At 36.9% G+C, this 23173-nt stretch overlaps 1 protein-coding gene across 1 annotated transcript in view; it reads right to left on the bottom strand.

Annotated features, from left to right (window-relative positions):
• The window catches only part of C3H8orf34 (chromosome 3 C8orf34 homolog), a 166933-nt gene that overhangs the window by 34374 nt on the left and 109386 nt on the right, over positions 1 to 23173 (bottom strand). The window contains exon 9 of the mRNA XM_037382037.1: positions 4528 to 4613. Within this exon, the coding sequence (XP_037237934.1) occupies positions 4528 to 4613 (86 nt within the window). The remainder of the gene's footprint in view (positions 1 to 4527; positions 4614 to 23173) is intronic.

Raw genomic sequence — 23173 nt, forward strand, 5'->3', positions numbered from 1 at the left:
TAATAACTTCAAACCGAATTTACCTGCCTATGTCAGAGAAAGCCATTTCCAAATAACATGCTAGGCAGTTTCACTCTTTGCCTGACAGTCTGCTAGGCACTTGGGCACTGTTCATAAGCAGCCTAAGAAAACAAGGATGCCCTGATCTTTCCTAGATTCTGCTGTTATTCAGAACCTAGCAAGGAGGTCCTTATGTTTCCAGCGTGCCGCAATCTGTTAAACATCTCAAATTATACTTACTATAAAGACAGAACTATACAGAACTACGGCAACTGTGGTTACCACGTCCATTGCAAACACAAATGACAGTAGAAGAGGAAGAGGTGATGATGATGCAAAGTTGTGGTCACAGAACTGTCCAGGAATTGGGAGATGATGCCACATTTTTGCCACTGCCACATCCAGTTCTCAACCCTAATTCCCACATATTTGCATCCTTATTAATTTTTTTTACCCTGGTCATTCCGTTCCATCTGTAAGAAAACTGTATGTGTTTCATACATTCCTATTTCTATTGAACATCACCAATTTCAAATTTTTCCTCTACATCCAAATGCCTGTTTTGAACTTTCTAATATATTGGCACTTTAAAGAAAAAAACACCATGTAGAAGCTACACATCCTAGTCTTTTCACACTTCTTCAAGCAGAAACTTTCTACTTTCTGTTGGATAGAAACAGGAGCTGGCTAAGTGCAAATAAAAACCAGTGACTCCTGTTTGATACAGAATGAACCACTGATGTGAAATTTGCTTATTAAAAATTTATTTAGCAAATTAAATATTATGTATCACAGAATCTGTAGACCTAATAACACAAGAGAATAGGAAATACCACATGTACAAACTGTGGTGTAGTACTGTATAATCTACCATTTTCAGTCCAATTATATTATTCCATGTAGAGTCACAAAAGAAACAAGTCTTTGCCCACACCTCAGAAATATGTGGAGTTGCATACTACACTGCAAAGTAACTCACTTTACAAACAGCTTTTCTCAGACTAATTGAGGAGTGGTTTAGAAGTGCTACACTTCTCATTTATCCAATATTAAAGAGTTTGCTCCCTAATAAGGTATTGTATTTTAAGCTTCCTTCTACAAGAATGAATTGACTGCAACATCTTATTTGCAATAATACCTTCTTTTCCTACCTTATATCACAGCTTTCACTCAAAGGGTAAGCTACTTTTCAGCAAGAGACTTAAACAAGTGAAACAAGGTCCTACGGTACCTATTGGCAACCGCGATTAAACAAGTAATTACCCTTTAGAGATACTAGTCCTTGATATCCAAATCTAAAAAAAAAAAATAAAAAAAAAATACACAGTAGCAGATGATCTACAATTACCCCAACCTGATAAACAAGACTGAGGGTTGACAGATGCAGAATTTTACTGGATCAGTCCTGTTGCAGTGCCTGTCTTTTGAAGCCTCAGCCATTCTCCCCATCTATCTGTACAGAGAAGGAGCAAGGCTTAATGGAGGACTGATCCAAGAGACAAACCTGACAGGCTTGGCATCTACAAGGGGAAGTTTGCTATGTGGTCACTGAAGCTGCCGCTTCAATCAAAATCAAGAACCTAGCTATTAAATTCTTCCCTTAGTTCTTTCCTGTGAAGTGGTCCAATGGGAAACAGCTTTGAGAGGTACAGTTTAGGACAGGAAAAAGAAACTGCAGCATTACGGCGTTTTGCGTTCTCTGATCTTGAGACCTGATTCCCACCCCTCATTTTTACTACTTAGATCAAACACAACTCTGTCCAATTCAGCAAGATTATACTAGAGGGAAATCAGTGTACTGGTTAATTAGAACCAGATCCAGATTGCTAGTGGAGTTGTACAGTGCCTGATGCTGCAGATGAACTTTTTACATAAGCTATTACATTGACTATTAGGTGGAATTGCTTTGGTAAGGCTTATTTATAAGAGCTGTTAGATCAGATGTGCGACCACTACTTCTGAACCTAGTTCATCTGAAATCCACAGGAGAGACACTCCAGATCTAACAACTTAGCAACTACCCACTAACCCAGAAACAAATCATTATCTAAAGAAAGCTACCCTCAACTTTGCTGTGCATCAGCACCTTGCTTGCATATTCTTGAACAAATGGTTTACATCAGAATAGTTTTCTCTCAGCAAGGTCATTGGTACTGATAAGTAAGAGCAGAAAATAAATTAAAATAAACCTGGTACATGAAGCCTGTTACTCACTTTTTCATAATATAACACATTCCTAAGGGGACCTAACTAAAAATACAGTGCAACATGGTACCTTGGTTACTTTGGGTTTTCTAACAATATCTTCAGGAGTAATCTACTTCTCACACATAATATTTATTAGAAAAAATATCAGATGCACAGAAGATAAGTAATGTGCTGTATTTATAGGAAAGACAGAATGGGCAGTTGCCTGAGATCTGTGCCTGTTTCTAGTCTGCACCTACTTGTAAAATCCAGCTGTGCTTTTTTTCAAATCAAAATGTACTACTAGCCAACATTTTAGGAAAAAGAAAATACATTTTAAAAGGCTAAACATTTCTGAGAGTGCCTCTTGACAAAAATTTGGCAATACCTCACTGCTGACCTCAGTCCTTTTGCCTTAGGGGCTTTGCTATTTTCTAGTCATATGACTAACAGGTTCATGTATATTCACAGACATGAAATAAATGTGTTTACAACAACGGGAATGTCATTGCCCCACCTACCTACCTAACTTCTACTCCCTATATTTGTAGTTGAGTTTTTTTAGTGAAAGCATTCTCAATTTTCTCTATATTCATACTGACTACAGAGTATCCAGAAGCATGTAAAGTGGTCCAAGTAGCTATAGCACTTCTGTGCCCCACACTCAGTGACCATAAAAGATCCAGCTTCATTATTACACAGCATCCAGCACCTTCTGACAGTTTCACCTTCTTTAATCCTGGTGTCTCTGCCACTTAGCAACAGCTTACTGTTTTATGGAAGCCTACAGTTTCAGAAGATGGCATGGCAAAGTGAGCGTACTTCCACTTCAAGAACAAGGGTACACAGGAATGAAAAAGGAAGGTAGAGATCTGTAGAAAACAAATTGTTTCAGGAACTGTAGAACGTTTTCCTACATTTATGTCTTACTGCTCTACTTGTTCCTGCTGCAATAATCTCATGCTTGCATATCCCCTTACCTACACCAAACAAGCCACCATAACCTCCGTTCCTGGGGGATTACTCTCATAACAGAAGAATTTTGCCTTCCTCTCACTGGGCTTGAGTGCAGTCACCAGTCTCGGTTTCTCTTGCTGATAACCTTCATCAAGCTTGTAAGAACATCATATTTTGAGATTCTGAGTTCCCTACTAATATTTTTTTACAGTGATCCAACGCAGATGAAAGGAAAATCAAATGACATGACTGCATGAAGCCATGCATTATCACAAAACCAGTCTGAAAAATTTGTCTTTAAAGACATACTAGTTACTAATACTGACATACATTGGTTTACAAATGAGGGAAGAGAAATGAACCAAAGCTCAGGTTGCCATTATACCCAATAGCACTAAATAGCAGTAGGATAATTGAAAACAACAAGTTAGTTCCAATTTGTTTTGCATTAAATAATCAACTAACTTGATTAATTCATCAGCTAACTTGTCTGTGGCTGCTGAAGTCTAGACTGCATATCGAACCCTCCAATTAATAGACTCGACTGGTTTTGCCCAACAGTTAAGGGAATGGACTGAAAGATTTATCTTTGCAGATTCTCTGTCCAAATCTCTATTTATTTCTGTCTCCATTCCAGTGACAGCTAAGATTAAGTTAACCTTCATCAACTTAATCTTTCATAGGAATGCAGGGCACTCTCTGGCAAGATAACCCTTAGGAAGCACCTTTTCCCTTAGTTTTCAGGTGTTATTTTGTTCAAAAACCTGAGCAGAAACTGAAATCAGGCTAAGGATCCTAACTGCAGATTAGTGCAACATATGATTATGTTTGTATGAGCAGGAAAAAAATATTTGTCAGAGCTACTGTATAAACTTTTTATTGTATTTCAGTTCTAGTCAGTGGTGCTTGGAGAAACCAGAGAAGCATTTCTGACGCTTAGTTTAAAACCAGGAGAAATTATATAATTTTTATTTTTACTGTATATTATCTGAATCCTGTGGATGCATTTGTAGTACCAGGTATTTCAAAGACCACTTTTTGCCACAGAGGCCAGCTGGCAATGAACAGCCCATGTCTATGCTATTAAGCTATGCTACACCCAAAATGGTGTGCTAACATACAAACTGTCTACTACAATGAATTCCAGCCCAAGGCAGCTCCCAAAATACGCCTAAGAATTATTCTGCAGTGCTAACTGGCCATGACAAAAACCATGTCAGGGGCTCTTGAACACATTTGAAGTGCGAACGATTGAGTTTGAATGCCCAGGAACATTATCTGGAAGAGTTTAGTCTTATTTTACAGATATAGCCTCTACTCTTAAATTCAAGATTTTGGTGTTTGGGGATATTTTTATGAGCAGCAAATATTTATATAACTTACCGTCAAAGTCTGACACTCCTGACTCAGATATTTGAGATACCATGGAGACATCTTCCGGCCTTTCCGCCAAATTATCTCCTTGCAATCTGAATTGTGGAAAAATGGAATGAAAACATTTGCAATCATGTTTCATAGACAAAACAAAGAAGAGTGCTATCTCTGAATACCCTACTCACAACATTCTCCTAATTAAAAGGGTAAATTTGCTGAAAAGCAAACATCCATGGTTCGATCATATCATCCTAGACTATCTAGCAACCAAAACTAGCTTCCAAGAAACAGTCAATTGAATCCTAGCTTATGTATTTTTGTAAGACTTATTTCCACAACAGTGGGGATTTGGTGGTGTCATGTGCATATGAAGCTGCAAGCTTCCTTCACTATATTAAAAAATATTTCCATTGAACTGGACTGCACTGGCTTTCCCTGTCAAGGTGTCAGAGCTGGGGGGCTGCAGGGTGGCCTTGGCAAGGAGAGGCTGGGGCTGCCCTGTGCCAGACACAAGCAGCTCCATCCAGCTCCAAAAGACTCATGGCAGGACACAGCTGAGCCCCTCAGCCAAAATGGTGGTGTCTTGAAGAAAACAGTTAAGGAAGAGCAAACAATGCCACACAGGCAGAAGACCAGGGAACAGAGAGTGGGAAATAGCAGAGGGAACACTAAGGTCAGAGCAGGAGGTGCTCCACACTCTGGTGCAGGTAATCCCCCGACACCCATGGCGAGGTGCATGCCAGTACCACTATCCACTGCAGCTCATGCAGGGCCTGCACCAGAGCCGGTGGATAAGTCCCAGAGGGACTGTGGCCTGTGGAAACCCACAATGGAGCAGATTTTCTTTCCTGAAGGATTGCAGCCCATGTGGCGAGCCCACGCTGGAGCAGGTAAAACATCTGACGAGGGAGGCGGAGCAGAGAGGAGCCCTTATGGATGGACCACAGCCCCCATTCCCTGTCCCCCTGCACCACTCAGGGGGTAGGGAGGAGTCTGGAGTGAAGTTGGGCCTGGGAAAGCGGGGAGGAAAGGTGTGTTAATGTTTGTCTTTTGTTTCTCATTACCTAAATCTATTTTAATTGGCAATAAACTAATTTTCTCCAAGTCAAGTCTGTTTTGCCCACAACAGTAACTGGAAAGCAACTTCCCTGTTTATTCCTGACCCACAAGCTTTTGCATCCTATTTCTCCTCTGCTTCTGCTGAGGGCAGCAAGTGAGCGAGCAGCTGGGTGGCCCTTAGCCAAGGTTAACCCACCACAGGGAAATACATGCAAGAATACTTCCTCCTCCTCTGTTGCTTTTTAAAAGAAAAATATAGTAATGATGGCTGGCTTTGTCTTCAGGATTTTCCCCTGCATCAGCTGACTGTAATACCTTGACAGCAATTTACAAAAATAGTCCTTGAATCTGTTCTTTTAAACAAGCATCCCAAAAGCCTCACCATCCTTCTTCAGGCTCTTATGAATCCCGAGTACAGATTCTGCTCTGAATAATGGTTTGTAGCTCTTAATACAATATAATTTCCATTTACATAAAGGTTGTCTTACCTTGGATGTATTCAGACATGAAAAGAATAAGAAAAATGCAATTCAAAGCCCAGGAATCATAAAAATTCATTGAAGTAAAACCTTGGGGAAAGAAATAACTTATCTCTTAAAAAAGATACCTTTCACTCAGTATTCTCTCTGCAGCTGCTTTACACTAAACTTTGAATTACGCTTTGAAATCAAGCAGAACCCCTATATCTGCCCTATCTGAATTTCACTTTTTATGGCTCTCACAGTTATTTAATATATTTGGGTCTTAAATCATCTATTTGTTTGTACCTTCTCAAAACCGTTACACACACACACACCCCCATTACTTTATCTCCATTTATTGTCCTTGGGCCAGTTTATTTATGATGGAAAGCTCAATGTAAATTCATAATGGCTCTTACCTGAGGAGGCAGTTCCACAGACCACAGAACTCCTCAAGGCAACAAAAGCATAAAACTTAGAAGCTGTAAACCTGATTTTGAAAATTACTTCTATGAATACTTTGTAGCTCTATAGCTGGTTTGTAATGCTCTAGTTACAAATTCTTTAAAAGCTTAGCTTGTCAAACAGGCCGTTCTACAGACGACAGTCAAACAGAAGCAAATAACTTCATACCATTATAAAAAAGATATTTAAATCAGGAGAAAACAAATTGCAAATGAAATAACCACAAAAAGAAGGAAGATCTCAAAAATCACATTTTCCTTTGTATTAAAATTGACCTGTCCTCCTTCATTACATGCATATGCATGTTTAATGCAAGCACACATTCAAGCTTGTAAGGATATACATTGAATTGCAGGAACCAGAAGTAATGTACCCTTCTCTGCTGCCATGTTGATAGTTTATTTGTGTTTAATTAGAAGGAAAATTACTCCAACCTTCTCTGCTTATACTGCAGCCATAAAACCAAAAAGCTCTAGAAGTAGGAGCTGCTTATTTTATCCCATCAGAATTTTCAAGATTTTATAATACATTCCCATTCTCAGCTTTTATAAATCCAAACCAGACATGAACAACTGAACTTATTTGCCTCATGAAAAAGATACAAAAAATATTTTTTTAAGTCCAGTGTATCTAGTCAGAAAAGCTATTTCATACTGTTTCCCTTTGTAGAAAGAAATGGCTGGGTGAATTAGTGGGTGGATGGGTGAAAAAGATGTTTGACATATCTGGACCTCATTTCCACTTCCAATTTTTAACTCATGTATTTCTTACATATGGACTCATATTGGAATAGATTCTCCAGCAACATAAAAAGTCACAAATGCTATTGCTTGCCAAAAGAATTCTGATTTCTTTGTCAATATTAATAGTATTCATAACACACCTCCACAGTAAAATGAAAACACTTGAAAATTCTTAAGCAATAGATTAGAAAGAAGCATATGTCTAGAAGAACTTTTAAAGCAATCAGAAGCTCATTATACAATCAGGGATGCGTTTTCTAATCTGTCCTTGTTTATGCTACTGTCTTCCCTGGTTCACTCTTGCTGAATGTCTTGCAAGACAAGTGCCTGCACCACGCTGCAAGTATCATTAATGTTGGAAGGCCTAAGCTATGAAATCCACTTATCTGGTTGTGGGTACTAAAAAAGTATTTTCATGTCCAGCTCTCCAAGGTTGACTTGAGTCTTCATTGCCAGATACTTAATAGAAATCCTTTAGCAAAAAAGGTAAATGATGACCAAAATGTTGAGTCGGAACTTTTCATCCACTGCTTTGGAAAAGGCAATTATAAAAAGAGTAATGTATATGACAGTCACATCCTTGTTTGCAAAGCAATCTAAAAAGAGTCAAACTTTTCCACACTGGCAGCTAGCTTTGGAAATCTTGGCTCTTATTTTTAATGTGTACACTTAAAAAAACCCCAGTTACCTCAAAATTACTAATTTACTAATACTTTAGAGACTATTTAAGTTACTAATCAAAATCTTACTTCAGCTATTATTTTATTTGGATTCTAAACTTGATACCTGATAGACAATACTTTTTTTTCTATATATATACTGCTTATAGCATCAACTCTTGCTTAGAGGCCATTGTTTCAGATACATTAAATCAGCTGCATGTTGGACCTTCAAGAGCTACAAAGGTAGCTTCCAGGTAAATACTTCGATTGCCTTTAACCCCAAAATGCATTCTGTAGGACTTGTTCCAAGAAAACTGCCAAGGACTTCAGGACCAAAGACATCCTGAATACGTTTACCAAGTAAGTTTGCTGGGTACAGCATCAGTATAGCAGGTCTATCATTACTAACAAGCTTGTGGGTGTGTGAAACACAGTCACACTGCCAGTATGACTTAGTAAATATGATACTACAAGAGTATGCAAAAAGAGGATGAAATTTCATCTAAATTCCTTGAATGAGTAGCAGGATAATAAAATCCTATATTGCCTCATCAGAGGAAGAGAACAGCAAATAGGAAAAACAGAGTCAAGATTTAAATTATGGGCTTTTTTCATCCACTACTTTCAAAAGGTCTTTTCCTGAACAACATATATAACACACTTAGTATTATCTAAGAAACGGCAGTGACTAAAACAGCAAAAAGAAAGGATGTTGATTCCTTTAGCATTCAGAGCAGGAAAATATTTCCTCTTGATTTGATATCTGAAAAAGCAATATTTTCAACAAATTTTTAACATTTATCAACTTATCAGAAATTTTATATTATTGCCATGTAAAGCTGCCTTTATCTACTGGTTTAATTATTTTATTAGTGATGGTGCAGTATTTGTAAGTAGGAGTAACCTACCTAAAAAAGCACAACCTTTTTTTTTTTTGGTCTAAAAGTTCAGCCATCTTAAAAAAATGAAAAATTACATCAGCATGCAGAAAGGTGATACAAAAGAAATGTTACCATTTTTATTCATTAACATATTTATCTAAATAAATTACTCCTTGGTTTAAAATCATGCCCATATTAAGTGCATTGCTGAACTTGAGCATTCAGGACATCTGTCTTTCTTAAAACAGACTGTTGCAGAACAGGGCATATCATCAAGATAAGGATGTTACCATTTGATATTTCAATAGAAGTGAACTACTTCCCAAATGAAAAAATCCTATGATGAAATTATTATTTGAATCTCGGTTGCTAAACTAAAATGAAAGTGAGGTTAACACTGTGATTTATGTTGTGTAACCTCTCATCAATGAGGCTGTGTGAAACAAAACCCCATTCTGACTTATATCACAACATTTTTTTGAACATCTTCAATAGTTCCCTGGCAATTTGAATGCCTGACAACACCTCAGAACACATCATTCTGTGCTATCACGATTACCAACGATCTTAATGAAACATTTCTAAAGCCCTATGATTACAGAGTAGGAAGTAACTCACTAACACATTGATTTCACCCTGCAGACAGTGCAAGAAGCGATACTCTAGAGAAGTATCAGATACTAGTTCCTACTTCAGCTCCATCTGTTGCCAAAAAAAAGTTAAAGAAAGCAGACTAATGGCCATAAATGTTTCAAATTACTCCCATTTACAAGATGACAGAATGTTCCAGGGGAATTTCACAGAGATTAAATATGCAGTATGTAAGTATCTGGTAACATGAATTTAGTGACAGGTCACTGTACACCATTCAGGTGGGCTCTGGATTCAGTGCAGATTTGCCATTTTCCCACCTGGAAGATGAGCTCTGTGGAGTTGCTGTTTGATGGAATCTCCAGCTGGAAAAGACTGATCAAGCGCTACAAAGTTTCAAGCTTCTCTTGTGCCTGACCTTTCAGAAAGACCCATTCTAGCACTCTTACGACTAGAGCTCTTCTAATGACACACCTTGGTGAGGAAACGCCTCATGGACTTAACTTTGCCTTCACAGCAACCTTCACATCCCCCTACCCTGTTTTCAAAAACACCATAATAACCCTGTGGCGATCCATTCATTACTATGAGGAGAAAACACTGAGTGCATCTTGATCTTTCTTCTAGCATTACTTAGTAGCTGGAAATAAACTGGCACCATACGAACAGTCATTCTGCAAGATCAGCTTTGCTCGGAGCCTGAACAGTCATTTGTGTCTAGATTGCACTGTCTGAACAAATTATAGTCAGATTCTTCCATGTATTTGCATAAAGACTATTCTGTTAGTATTACAGAAGGAATGAGTAAATAGTATGAATGAATACATGATGTAAGGCTTTTTGAAAGTCAACAATGAGACTTCCATAGCAGCAACATATTCCCCATTAGATGACTTCAAAAAACTGAGTTTCACTTCTAGTTTCTGAAATGTACCAGTAAGTCCTTTTGATACTAAAACACATGCAACTTAATTAAGCCAAAAATACTACCGTTGGAGCGATCTACATAACTTTATCTAATTACAGCTATATAGAAGTAAACAAAAAGAAAGGACCCTTACATAAGGAAGGTCTGTTCTCTGCAATATGCAAAACTTTGAACTTCTACTTTTTCTAACACAGTTCACTAGGATGTATTTCTTAGTGATCTTTTCTTCTATTGAAACTGATGTTGCTTAACCAGACTGTGTGGACTTGTCACTGCTATCTGAAAGCTAGTCCTTGCCGAAACTTGACATACTTGACAAGAAAATAAATGTTAACAGTATCCAAAGTCCAAGTGAGTTTATTGGTCTTCTTTACTGTAATCAGCTACATGGCATGTGGCATGTCATTAAACTTCCCCATTCTTTTTGTGTGAAAACAGGACCCCTCCTTCTGTCAAATCTCGCTGATATCCATCAACATCCAATTTAGGTGAGCTATTAAGAGGACAGCTTCTTGACATTACAGTAATTGCTGCTTTAGAAAGATGTTAGACTCATGACCTCACTTAGAAACTGAAAAGAGACAAGATGAGCCTACAAACCAATTCCTTAAACGAATCCAAAATTATCTAACAGCATCCTAAAATGACTAATTATAATGGGTACCTAATGAAGCATGGTTGTAGGGGGGATTGAAGGAGAGAGTAATGCTAGAAGGAGTTGTGATTTCTCCACTTGTACCACCACTAAAACAATACAGTAGCCCTCATACAGCTGCAGAGTTTCCAGGCAATAGGACACTGGAATTAAACTACATCTTGGGGAAAAAAATAACAGGGAACAGTTGAGGAAGCTGAATTGAAATTGTTTTGTTTCTCCACAATTTAAAGTTGGCATGCATTTTCAGATTTGAAATTTGTGGAAACATTTACACTTGAGCAAAATGTATTTTTCAGAGGTAAAACAAAGTCCTGCTTTGAGGGTAACTATGGGTGTGTCTATATTTGAATGTGCACATGACTGTAAGTACAGATGCAGGACAAATTCCTACCTAAGAACTCCTTCAGTGCACTAAATGTAGACATAAACTATGATTGTCCTCTATGTCAACACTGTTGTCCTATGGCATTCTTAAAATCAGAGGTAAATGAAATTAAACTCCATGTTATAGCAGAATAAAGCAAATAGTCATCTAGAAATATGTCACAACTCAAATAACCAAATTCCCATTCTATTCCTTCCAAAACAGAACCACCACCACCCCTCCCCCCAACCAAACAACAAACCCAAACAGAAGAAGGGTTATCTTTTTTGGACAACTCTCCTTTAATGCCCCAATAAACAACTACAGCCAAAGTTATATAATTACTGTGTATGTGGCTGGCTTTCAAACTCTGGTACATGACTATGGGACTTCGCCTTTTTAAATACAGCAAACCAGAGCTGGATAGATTCGCTCAAATTCTGATGATGCCCAGAGGTCAACAACCACAGAAACTTTGAAATTCCACTTGAGAAGAAATCCTTAAAACCTTATTTCAAGATAATACAAATGCTCCTTCTGGCTTTTTCATAACAATTCCTCCAGGGCACCAAGACAGCAAAGGGCAGTCCTCCAGGAGGAAGTGGGAAATTACATGTCTGAGAATTGCATCTCCAGCCATTCTCTCTGCTCTTCCCTGTGTCAGCTAAATTTTGTTGAATCTGGATAATTTTTGCAAAACATTTTGGTTTCTGTGAATCTCTATCTCCAAAAAAACATTTGATTGGAAAAACTCAGATCTGCTTTGCTGAAGACTCAGCTGACTTCTTTTAGATAAACACAGTGAGAAGCTGGGGAAAGTTCAGCAAAGACTCCTTCAATATTCCAGCAAAAAGAGCAGTAAAGTTTTCATGTTCACTCAAGATCAGTGTGCATTTTTAAGGCTACACCTGCAAAGAAAAGTTCTCAGCTCTGAAAAACAGAGGTAGTGTCATGTTTGTATTAGAATCTTTATTATGGAGATTTTGGCTTGTTGAATCACTGATTTTGCTTAAATTATTTCAAAATATGTTAACTATGCTCTTGAAAAAATCCTAACAAATACTTCAAGCAATTTATAGTTTCTTTATGAAGTAGTTATTAATTTGGATCAAAATCTGTAATACACATTTTGTAAGATTAATGAGTATCATGAACTTATTAACAAAGTAAACATAAAAAATACAACATGATGATGTTTCTTTGGCAACCAAAGGGACTTTCAGTTAGAGATGAGGAGAAGGATAAACTGGACTTATTGGACCTCCCTTTTTTTTTTTTCTTTCAAATCATCTGCTTCCTTTCTGTAACTTAAAACATTACAACTACATCTAACATCTCACTCTGATACCATTGTAATACTGAATTATAATTTCCCTAGAGCAAATAGTTAACTCCAGGGAAGTTATAGCAATAGAGATCAGACAAGAGAAATCTGGAAGTCCCCACATGCTTTTAGGTTACACTGAATGTTTCCTTGTGCCTTTCCCTAGCAACTTCAACCCCACACCAAGGAACAGTACTCCAAGCTTCGTAAATATCTGTCCTGACTGCCTATAATATGGTGAGTTTATTACATTCTTTGTTCTTAAACATACTGATCCAAATTCTGATCTCATGCACCTTGACATAATGTCTCCACAAGTTCTGTGCTCCTTTATAACGGCGTAAAATACAAAGCTTCTCCAGCACCTACATATAAGGCCAGGAATTTCTGACCTATTCCACTTGTTCTACTAACGCCTTTTATGAAAAAAAAAAATGTTAAAACTGTGCCAGTAAAATTCTTAGTGTATTCACAGGTACAGAGACAAAAAGATGTCAGTTTCCCAGTATACACTATGCCAGTTAATATAATGGTAAAATTATATTTAGTAAGTATTATTAAACAATATACAGCCAAAAGTACTCTTTTGCTGGTAAAATCCTCCATCTGCTTTAGCTGCATACTCTAGTTTCCTAATGAAGATTAGACTTTAAAAGAAGTTTATACAAATTTCAGATCAGTAAGCCATAGAAGAATAATGTCTTAGATCTATGGCGGCAAACAACAGAGGATTGTTAATTCACTGAGTAATGAGAGTGGCTGGCACCTCTAAAGTCTGAAGTAATAATGGGAAAGCTCTGCAGCATGTCACCTTGTTATATTAAAAAATCAGTGTCATAGCTTCTGTTCTCACCATATACTGAAATACAGGAAGCATCTGCGTTAAAGAGAAATGAAGCATGAGGACTGTTGGATTATCCTGCAGAACATTACCCAGGAAGGCAGACATTTCCAAAAGTAAACTGTAAGACTACATGAATAAATACTGATATTTAACAAAATTTCTGAATAAAATGTAGGAATATAAACTTAGTGACATATTCGGCATGCTTCTCAGCAAAGAGTTACAATTCCTTTAAATCCATTTTAAAGTAGTGCAAAGCTCTCAGCTCTCAGGCAGGAGTATGCTGTTACCACCATCGATTCTATTCATGTGAGACACACAGCATGCATAATATTTGAGTTTCACCCTGATCTAAGGTACAGTTAATCTAAAGTAACCCCATTTTCACTGATAATATTCGGATCAGAGTGTTTCTTAATTTTGCACTCAAAGGACACTATTTCTCAGTGCTTGCACACTAAAAGACAGTAAATGATTTGAAAATTCATAAAAATAGTTAAAAATGGATTTTGATTGAAGTCCATTCTCTTTCTGCAAATTAAAAGCATTATTTTCCAGTCACTCTTAAAGGTTATTGTGGAAAGTTTCCATGTCACCAATACATAATTCACAGCCATAATGTTTTCAGCTGGTAAAACTAGAATATCCACTTGCTGAGCAAAACTTACACTTTGACACAGGCTGCAAAATAATCTTTTCTGTGTGCTGTTTGCCTTTTCAAAATGTCTGAATGCAGGCCTTTGTGCATTTAAGTAAGTACACTCTGCAGCTATTTCTTACGAGAACCAAAAGTGGAAATATATTTCCCAGAGTACAGAATCCATAAAGAGACTGAATTATCTAATCCTTTTACAAGATGGGGAATTAAGCCATTCTTATGGCAATCTTTTATCTGCTGCTGGCTTCAAACCATTATCTCACAGGAGAAAAATTACAGTCTTTGTCAGTCTTTTCAGACTTAACGCTCTTTCTTCCCCTGTGAACCATTTTTTCTAGGACTAGTGAAAGAGGTGTGTGTGGGGGTGTGTGTGGGGTGTGTGTGTGCATGTGTGTCTTTAAGAGCTATATTAAACTGTTATCCAGAGCCTCAAATTATGACCAACAAGCTTCCCCAAGCTCATGATCTCCTGGCTTCCTCCCTGTATTGTTTGCATCCAGAAGCAACTGCCATTGCTGATATATATCACAGTGTAGCACCAAACAGAATTTATATAGACCGCAACAGAGAGTTAGCTTGCAAAGCACACATCAAAGAGCTCAAGGCAGAAGGAGGAGGAAAGGCTTGGGAAAGCTCTGGTCTTTTTAAATTATTGAGGGGGTTAAAATGTGAAAAGGGAGAGCGGTGTCTTGACAAGATCTACAAATGAAGGACAGGATGAAATGGCTGTTACCCTGTGTTACCCTCTATTAAACTGAGAGACAGTACAATAATTTTCAGGACTAGACAAAGTGATATTAATTTCATTTTCAAATACGATCCTACTGCTTTCATTATTACAAATCAAGACTGGTACATTCAAAAGAACTAAAAAAATCCTTCGGGTCTACTCTTAGAATTTCTCAACAGTGTTTTTAAATCTTTACAAGTGTACCAACCTCCTCATATGAGTTCTATCTTTTTATAACCAGACTGAGATAAAATAAATAAAATAAATATAGCTACTTTTGAACAATAGTTCTCACAAAAGATGTTCTAGTGACACATCATCAATTCACAGCATCTTATACCGTATTTTTCCTCCATAACCAAAACCAGATACTAATTCCCTGTCAGTAAAGTTACAGCAGGGCCACCTCCAGATGAACTGGGTGCATTAAGTGCCACATTTCCAAAACCAGTCATATCATGAGACCAATATGTTCGTATGTTTAAGATGCAATTCACATGCAAATTTTATGTACCTGGTGCACATTTCAAGTGTAAATCTATTTTTACTAACATGTAAACACTTATCTTTCTTTAAATAAACAGAATTCAATTTCTCTTACGTTGAGTGACAGTTACTTACGTCAAAAACAAGTCTACTCCACATATGCAGCTTTTAATAAAATATCTGTTACATCAAACTCAGAGGGAAATGCTTCGTTGCTGAAAATACTGCATAATGCAAGGACACAGACACACACTATTCCTTCTGAAGAGATAAATGATGCTTCCGAAAATACTGGTTTCTTCACAGCTTACACGATTTTTGATAACTATGTTTTTATTATCACAGTATTTTGTGGAACTTCTGACAGGTCTGAAATTATTGGTTAGTCGATTTATAAAGTGGGAAATTTTGGTAAAAAAGAGGGAGGAAAGAAGTCTGATCCTCCTGGGATTTCTGTCTGAGCACTTGATATAAATCTCCTGTCTTACATTGTTCCCTTCCCAAGACACGTTTAAGATTTTGAAAATAGAGCAACTCTGGCAATTTTTTTAAAACACACATTCACAGGGAGTTTGCCATAAAACTAATTAAGATTTGGGATTAAAAATGATAATATCTTGTGCATTTTAGAGGTCAAACTTAGATCCATGAACTCAAAAAATCAATTGAAATCACAGAGATATTCCCTATTTTTCATATAGTAAGATTTTCAAAGCAACACGAGTCAGTGAAAGAAAAGAAAAACTACTGTGTACTCTGACAATTTAGAAAATAAACTTACTCACTCTGAAAAATTAATTTATGTTCTCTGTCTCTGATAACCACTAGGACCAGAAAAAAATATTTTCTGATTTTTTTTTTCTTTAGTGTGTTCCTATTTTTTAAAAGAGTAAGTAAGATACCTAAGTGGTACACCACTCCAGAGATGGAAAGATAAAATGGTTTATTGTAGCTGTATGTAACACTTAGAAAATCAAGAGAAGACTACGAAGACTTTATTGTAGTTATTAATGTATCAGAGCTGGACAAATTAATCACAGCTCAAATTCAACTCAGCCAAAAAGCTGAATGAAAATTTTCTGACTCGTTCATTTTTGCCACAACTTTTTATTTTCTTCTGATTCTTTTTGGGATTCCACTTTATGAGAAGTTCTAAGTAGCAAAAGGAAAAGTATGGGTTTTCTCTACCATTTTCCAAAGTGAAAGGAGATTTTTAAAACTTATAAAGCACCACCATACAGTGTTTCATTTGCTTGTTTGCCACTCTTTAAAGCAAACAGATGTAAATAAAACATTTGTTTAGCACAAAGTCTGTGAAACTACCACAAACAAACATGAGGAAAATTCAGCTCTTTGAAACAAGAGGTCCAATAAAACCAATGTTACAAAAAAGAAAATAAACGAAAAAAAAGAATCCAAACCAGCGGCATGAGTCATCTGGAATGTTTAGTACTTTCTCCTCTGTAAAAGTAGTCACTTAGAAATAGCACACAGACAGAAAGCTGGTATGAAATGCAACACAGGAATGAAAAAATTATGTATGCATAATCAAAAGGTTTGGTAACATTTGAAGACGTAATTTTCCTAACATTCTGTGCATGAACTCCAATCAGAGAATTTTTCCCAAAAAATTATTTCTGTACCACCCACTTTAGTTTGGAAACCTTTTTTCCCTTGGTACCTTGAAGTCATTTGTTCCCAAATCTCAGGAAAATTAACAAACCAGAAGTTTCTGCCAGAAACTGAGTCACTAAGCTGGCCTTACCACTACTGGGCAGACATACAAAAACTATTCTTCATGCAAATACATATACCAAACTACACATATACCTGTAACCATTCTCCAATATTGCATTATAGTGCACAGAGACAAACCAGGGATCATATGGAGGATTTGAGAGAATATTCTTTCTGACACATCTATATAATTTATATTTCTAATTAATAATATATGACACAATATCATTGTTTCCTACATTTCTGCTGCATGATTAGACAGAAATTAGCTGTTACCTTTAAAAGAGGATGTTTCAAAAGTATTTACACATGGAAAAAGACTTTTATTAAAAAAAATTATAAAACCCACAAATAAGCAAAATACAAATCCTAGGGGGTTCTGTTACATTTTTGTGTAAAAGGCTGCACTCTAGACAAATCAAAACCCATTTAAATGTACAAAAGGAAAAAGTTATATAAAATTCACCATGGAGAATAAAGCTAGCACAGAAAAAGGGGTCATATAATGATCCAAAATGAAGCAGTCAATAAAAAATTGAAAAAAAAAAATGGAACTTAGTGGGGAACATAATAAAAGATTCAGAAGCAAGTGATCTGGATGCTCTGCACCCTCTGCTCTGACAGAATATTCACTATGCATTTATTTACACAGAACTTTGGGGAGCAGCAAAGGAAGTTAGGAAAAAGAGGAATCAAAACTATGCATCAGGTCTGAAAACGAAATGCAATGTTATGTTTTCCAAATAGATCTATCATGTTATATCATGATTTTGATATCAGAAATTACAATTTATTCTCCTCAAGTCCCAATTTCTAGTCATATGCATTCCAGGATCCACCAGTTGCAGGTTACTCCTCACAAAACATTAACTTAGGAAGGAAATTAAAGTCTATAAAGAAAAAAAGTTATTGAAAGACATCCTTTGAAGTCACATACACAGTGCTCTACTCCTAACTCTGTTAAGGAATGGAGAATTCCATATTCCCAGCGATCAGGTTGTCTTTTACCCAGTTCCATCACCTCTTGGTTTATATTCCCATTGCAGTTAAAGGGATGATTATAGCTCATGTAAATATACCTGAACCCCCTTTAAATTAGCATGTGCAGATGCCATCACTGAATAGTTTCACAATTCATGTAGCAGTTAAGGAACTTTTGCACAAGCAGAAATCTGCCTGTCAGATTTCAATGTAGGCATAGCCTTTTATCATCTTTTAGTCCTGCATGCATTTTTAAGGCTACTCCCTTTAGAATTACTCACACCAAAATGGCTCAGCCTGGGAAAGAAGACTTCACACTCAGACTTGGAACAGCAGCCCACTGAAAACAGAGCAGAAGCACCTACAGTGGTGGCTTGGGCTAACTTGGCAGAACATAAAACCTAGTCCATCTGTTAAAAACCACACCAGCAGCAAACTCTACATCCTCCCTTCTTCCAGGATCTATGGCATCTATATGGGATGTCAGAGGTTGCCCCTCTTCTTCACCCTACGCGATCAGACTCTATTGCAGTGTTGCACGGTACAGCACCCATTCCCTTGCACCAGCCCCTCCCCAGCTGTGGGGTCAGTCTGGGATTACATGCCTGGACAAGACAGGAGAACCCATCCGATTTCAAAAGACAAGTCAGCCATCTCGATGGTTGCTGTGCCGGAACACAATGGCAGTAAGAGCGGACTAGCCATAACCAATATGGAAGGAATCTAGTGCACAGCTGAAGCTGAGGAAGGGAAGCTCAGTACGCTTCCTTCCTTCACTTGAGGAAATCTTCCAGGAGCCCATCACCTTTTAACTGCTTTTTAGATGTAGTCTTTTGTCAGTATTTATGATCTTCCGCACAGGGGTAACTGATTTTTTTTTTTGTTGTCTGAAGTTTCAGTAGGGTTCTCTGTGGACGGCACATACAGTAACATGGCTTGTTTAGCAGCATTTTTTTCTCTATTTAGTCATCAGCTTTTCTGCTTTTGATAGTTAAGTAAGATCTACTTGTCAAGCTTCAGACACTATTTTCTGCACAGCTCATTACCAAATTTTCCACCAAATTCTGATGACCTCAAGTCTCATTAGTATTGTTATAGCTTTGTGATAGTCAGATAAAGCATCTCTACACAAACTGTTACTCTGTAAGAATCTAAAATGGTCAAAGGTAGATTAACACTAGAGAATTCTCTGACCAATTAATTCCTGTTCTTTTCTAGAGAGATATATCATGGCCAATTCTGACAACAGTTCTATTCTTTCTACCATTATTCTGCAATTTATAACAAATTATAGGTGGTTCCTTCAATTCTCGTCTCCTTCCTCACACATAAAGGGTCGTCATGGCTCTATGTCATTAAGATCTGCTTAAAGTCCAGTGGTGTATTTCACAGAACCTACATGTGATTCTTAAATTACACATAGCACCATGTAGTTTATATGACTATGTCCCAAGTACATATGGAAGTAGCAGAGACCACACTGTAGAAAACCAAACTTACTAAAATATTGCAAAAATCCAGATGGTTAAAGAAAAGTTAACTGGCCTTAGCAAATAACCAAGCTAACCTGAAGATTTTTTGGAGGACAAGATATCTTAAAGGAGTCAAAGACGCAGACTATGAGCAGGGCAACAATGGAGATTTCAGAGGCAAGGTGAACTGACATGAGAATTTTTAAGTTTTCCAAACTAAGTTTTCGGAGATTACCTGTAAATGGTAGCATGCACAGAACACCTCATTTATTCTACATTAGCAGCTCGACCACATAAATTACTGCACTTGAACTGTATTCCACTACCAATAGTGACTGTTAGAAAAGTCACATTTACTTTTTTAATTTACAGACGTACTTTGTTTATACCCATATACTTGATTCCTCTAATATGTTAAAAGGCCTTAGGGCACCATGCATTTGCTCTATCTAATCTTAAAATATTAACTAAAATACTGCATCTCAAACCCACATTTGTATGCGACTAGCACTCCTTCCCAACATTCTTGTTCAGAAGCCTTCAAGCTTGTGGCACAGCATGTTTTCTATAATCCCATTTCTTTTTTAATCACATGCAACCCCTTTTTTGTATTCTATTGATGTTAAGAAGAATGAATGCAGCCCTTGCGCTATTAAAAACAAAAAGCTTCTTACTTCCAGGAATGCATTGGCAAGACTCCACAAGAACAAGATTTAACTTTTGAGCATGGCAGTGGGCATACAAGACTAATGGGTGGTCCTTATGGAAAAAAAAAAAAGAAAGAAAGAAAGAAAGAAAAAGAACCCCCCCTAAAATTAATTCAATAGTACATGAATATTATTTTATATCTTATGCCTGATTAGATTCTTATAAAATGTTCAATGTGCAAGTCACAATACATGAGAAAACATTGAAGTGTTGTTTGGCTTTTACAAATTGTCGTTTATATCTTTATTTAAGCCATATGAGTTTTGCTTATATTTCAGAATATCTTATGATTCATCAGCCAAATCTGAAAATCATTTTTTTGCCTGTATGAGAAATGATTCACAAAATTGTGTTATAGAATGAGTCAGTTTAATCTCTAAATCAGTCAGATTAGTTGTGCCCTTAGATGAAGAAGGAATTTTTATTATAATAATTTTGCTCAAATTATCTAAATCAAGATCAGTTGTACTAAAAGTGTCTTTGCTTATTTTCCAGACTAAATAGCAAAAAGCAGACCTTCCAAATACAGGGGGGGTTGTAGCCTTTTTTCCTGTATCTATAAACTTTGTTTTGTTCCACCTTGTGAATGATGTCACCCCTTTATTTAGATGACTTAATATGCTGCTTAACTTGCACTGTAGTCCAAGAACAGCTATGGGAATAACATTCTCTAGCTACTTTCCCATTTGAAAAACCTCTTAAAGCTGTTATCCATCTGCATTTCACTCATCGTGTGTGAAACATCTATACAGGAAACAGTAAGCTCTCTGTTTCTTACAGCTATATCCCAGTCTACAAATCAATTTATACATGAGGAGAATTAACCTCTCCTTCTCTTTCTCTGCTTTTTGGGGATTTTTGGTTGGTTGGTTTTGGGGTGATTTGGGTAGGTTTTTGTTAATCATAAGCTGTAAAAATCAACTTGAAAGAATCCCCCATTACCTCCTAGATATCTGGGTGGAGAACTTTACCTTTTATTAAAATTACTGACCTGGGCTCTGACAACACTATCATTTGAAGATGCCTGATGAAATTATCAGCATTGAAGGTAAGATACCAGTTTCTGAAAAAAAACCCACCTCAGATGCTTGAGGGTTTTATTATATTTCAAATTATGTCCATTCTCAGTCTGATTTCTTATGATTCGTGAAAAAGCTCTTACTTTTGTCCAGGTCACTTAAGTCAAGGGAGAATGTTTTGCCAAATGCAGCACCTCAGCAGCATTGCAGGTTTCCCCCCCAATATAAACTGGATTTAGCTTGCCTTGTAACAAAGTAGATTTTCATCTCTAACATAGTCACTCCCATTTAGCATTCTTTTTTAAGATCTTTCTCTGACACTGTGTTAAACACCGCATCAGAAATAGAACAGGGGAGTGGAGTACCCTACTGCAGGTGCTCTCAGTGAGCATACAGAATTAAACCAGCACTCTCAAGCTAAAGTAACCTGCACATAGCCATAGCCCTGCTCTCTCTAATTCTCAAATAATGAGTGAGCTCTAATGATTTAGGGCAAGAAAATGTAATATTAGTAGCAGGAGGGTCTAAAACTTACATATGATTTTAATGAGGAAGTAGGTTGGAATTTTATTGAGAGTATTTGTCCTTTCCAAGTGAGACCCAAAAATTTAAGCCAAATTAAGTTAAAGCTTGTACTGAGGAACTCCTTCAACTGTTTAAATAAATCCCTCTTGGAAGAGCCCCAGCATGTTCAAGAAAGTGAGGAACCTTCTGGAGGAGGTACCACAGAAGGTAAATTGACTGCAGAGTAATCAGAACAGAGTATTAAAAGAAAAAAAGAATACAGCAAGAGGAAAGAACTAGAATATGCAAATGCATGAGTAAAATTAAAATTTTGCCTGAGCCAAGAAGCATATTTTCTAACATTTGGAAGTCTGCCAATCAAATTTCAAGTAAAAAGTTGTATTCCTCCTACAGACAGCCAAAATACCTTCAGTAAACCTGATTTGGCAATCTGATTTGACAAGCCCTATTATCTACCGAACACCCACTGCCATTAATAGCTCCATTCATTTCAAATCACTTTATGCAACCAAAAAAATGGGTAAAATCAAGAGAAAAGACACGTTTAATTGTAACCAAAAGTATTCAAAACAACTTACATTGACTTTTTCAATTGTATTTAAATGTGCCTATAATCAAATCTTATAGTATTTATATATAAACTGTACTGCACACAAGACTACTTTGAGAATAAGAAAATAAAAAAATTCTAAAGCAATTAAATATACTAGTAGGTTCTGTATTATGACCTTACAATAAATACTGGGCTTTGCCATAACAATGGAGACAAATGCCAACACTGAGAAACTTGATCATAGAGATGACCCAAACAGGCTGTGATTTTATAGCACGGTGTTTTCAATGGCTGTATCACTGAGTAACAGAAAATTGAATTGCCCTTGGAACCGGAAAAAAAAATTATCTTTGTCCTTGAAGCCACTTGCTTCATTCAGTTCTCTCTACCCACTACTTCAGCAATTGCAAGAAGGCACTGCACAAATCCGCTGTGAATGTATCGAAAGAGACAGCTTACTGCACTAATAAATCTATCTTGGAGTAAGAAAGGAAAGGTGTCCTTCCATAAGAAGGAAGGAATGCTCCAAAAGAACATACTGACTTCATAATCTTGAAGAATGTTAGTTTCCTCACAGCTGAATAAAACAGCTACACCCATTTCTCTCTTTCGACCTCCCTTGCTACTGATGAGAAGGTATATTTTTTGATTCCTCCAAAGTTTAAAGAAACTGCTAAACTTCAACAAGAGTTAAAAGGACCACAGTCAAGTAGGTATCATCCAGTTCCTCGCTGACTTCATCAAATAGGGCAGGGAATGAAATGAAGGTGTACAGGCAAAATAAAGCCCTGCTTTGCATTCTCTGA

The sequence above is a fragment of the Falco rusticolus genome, chromosome 3 (assembly GCF_015220075.1).
Source record: "Falco rusticolus isolate bFalRus1 chromosome 3, bFalRus1.pri, whole genome shotgun sequence".
Taxonomy (NCBI): domain Eukaryota; kingdom Metazoa; phylum Chordata; class Aves; order Falconiformes; family Falconidae; genus Falco; species Falco rusticolus.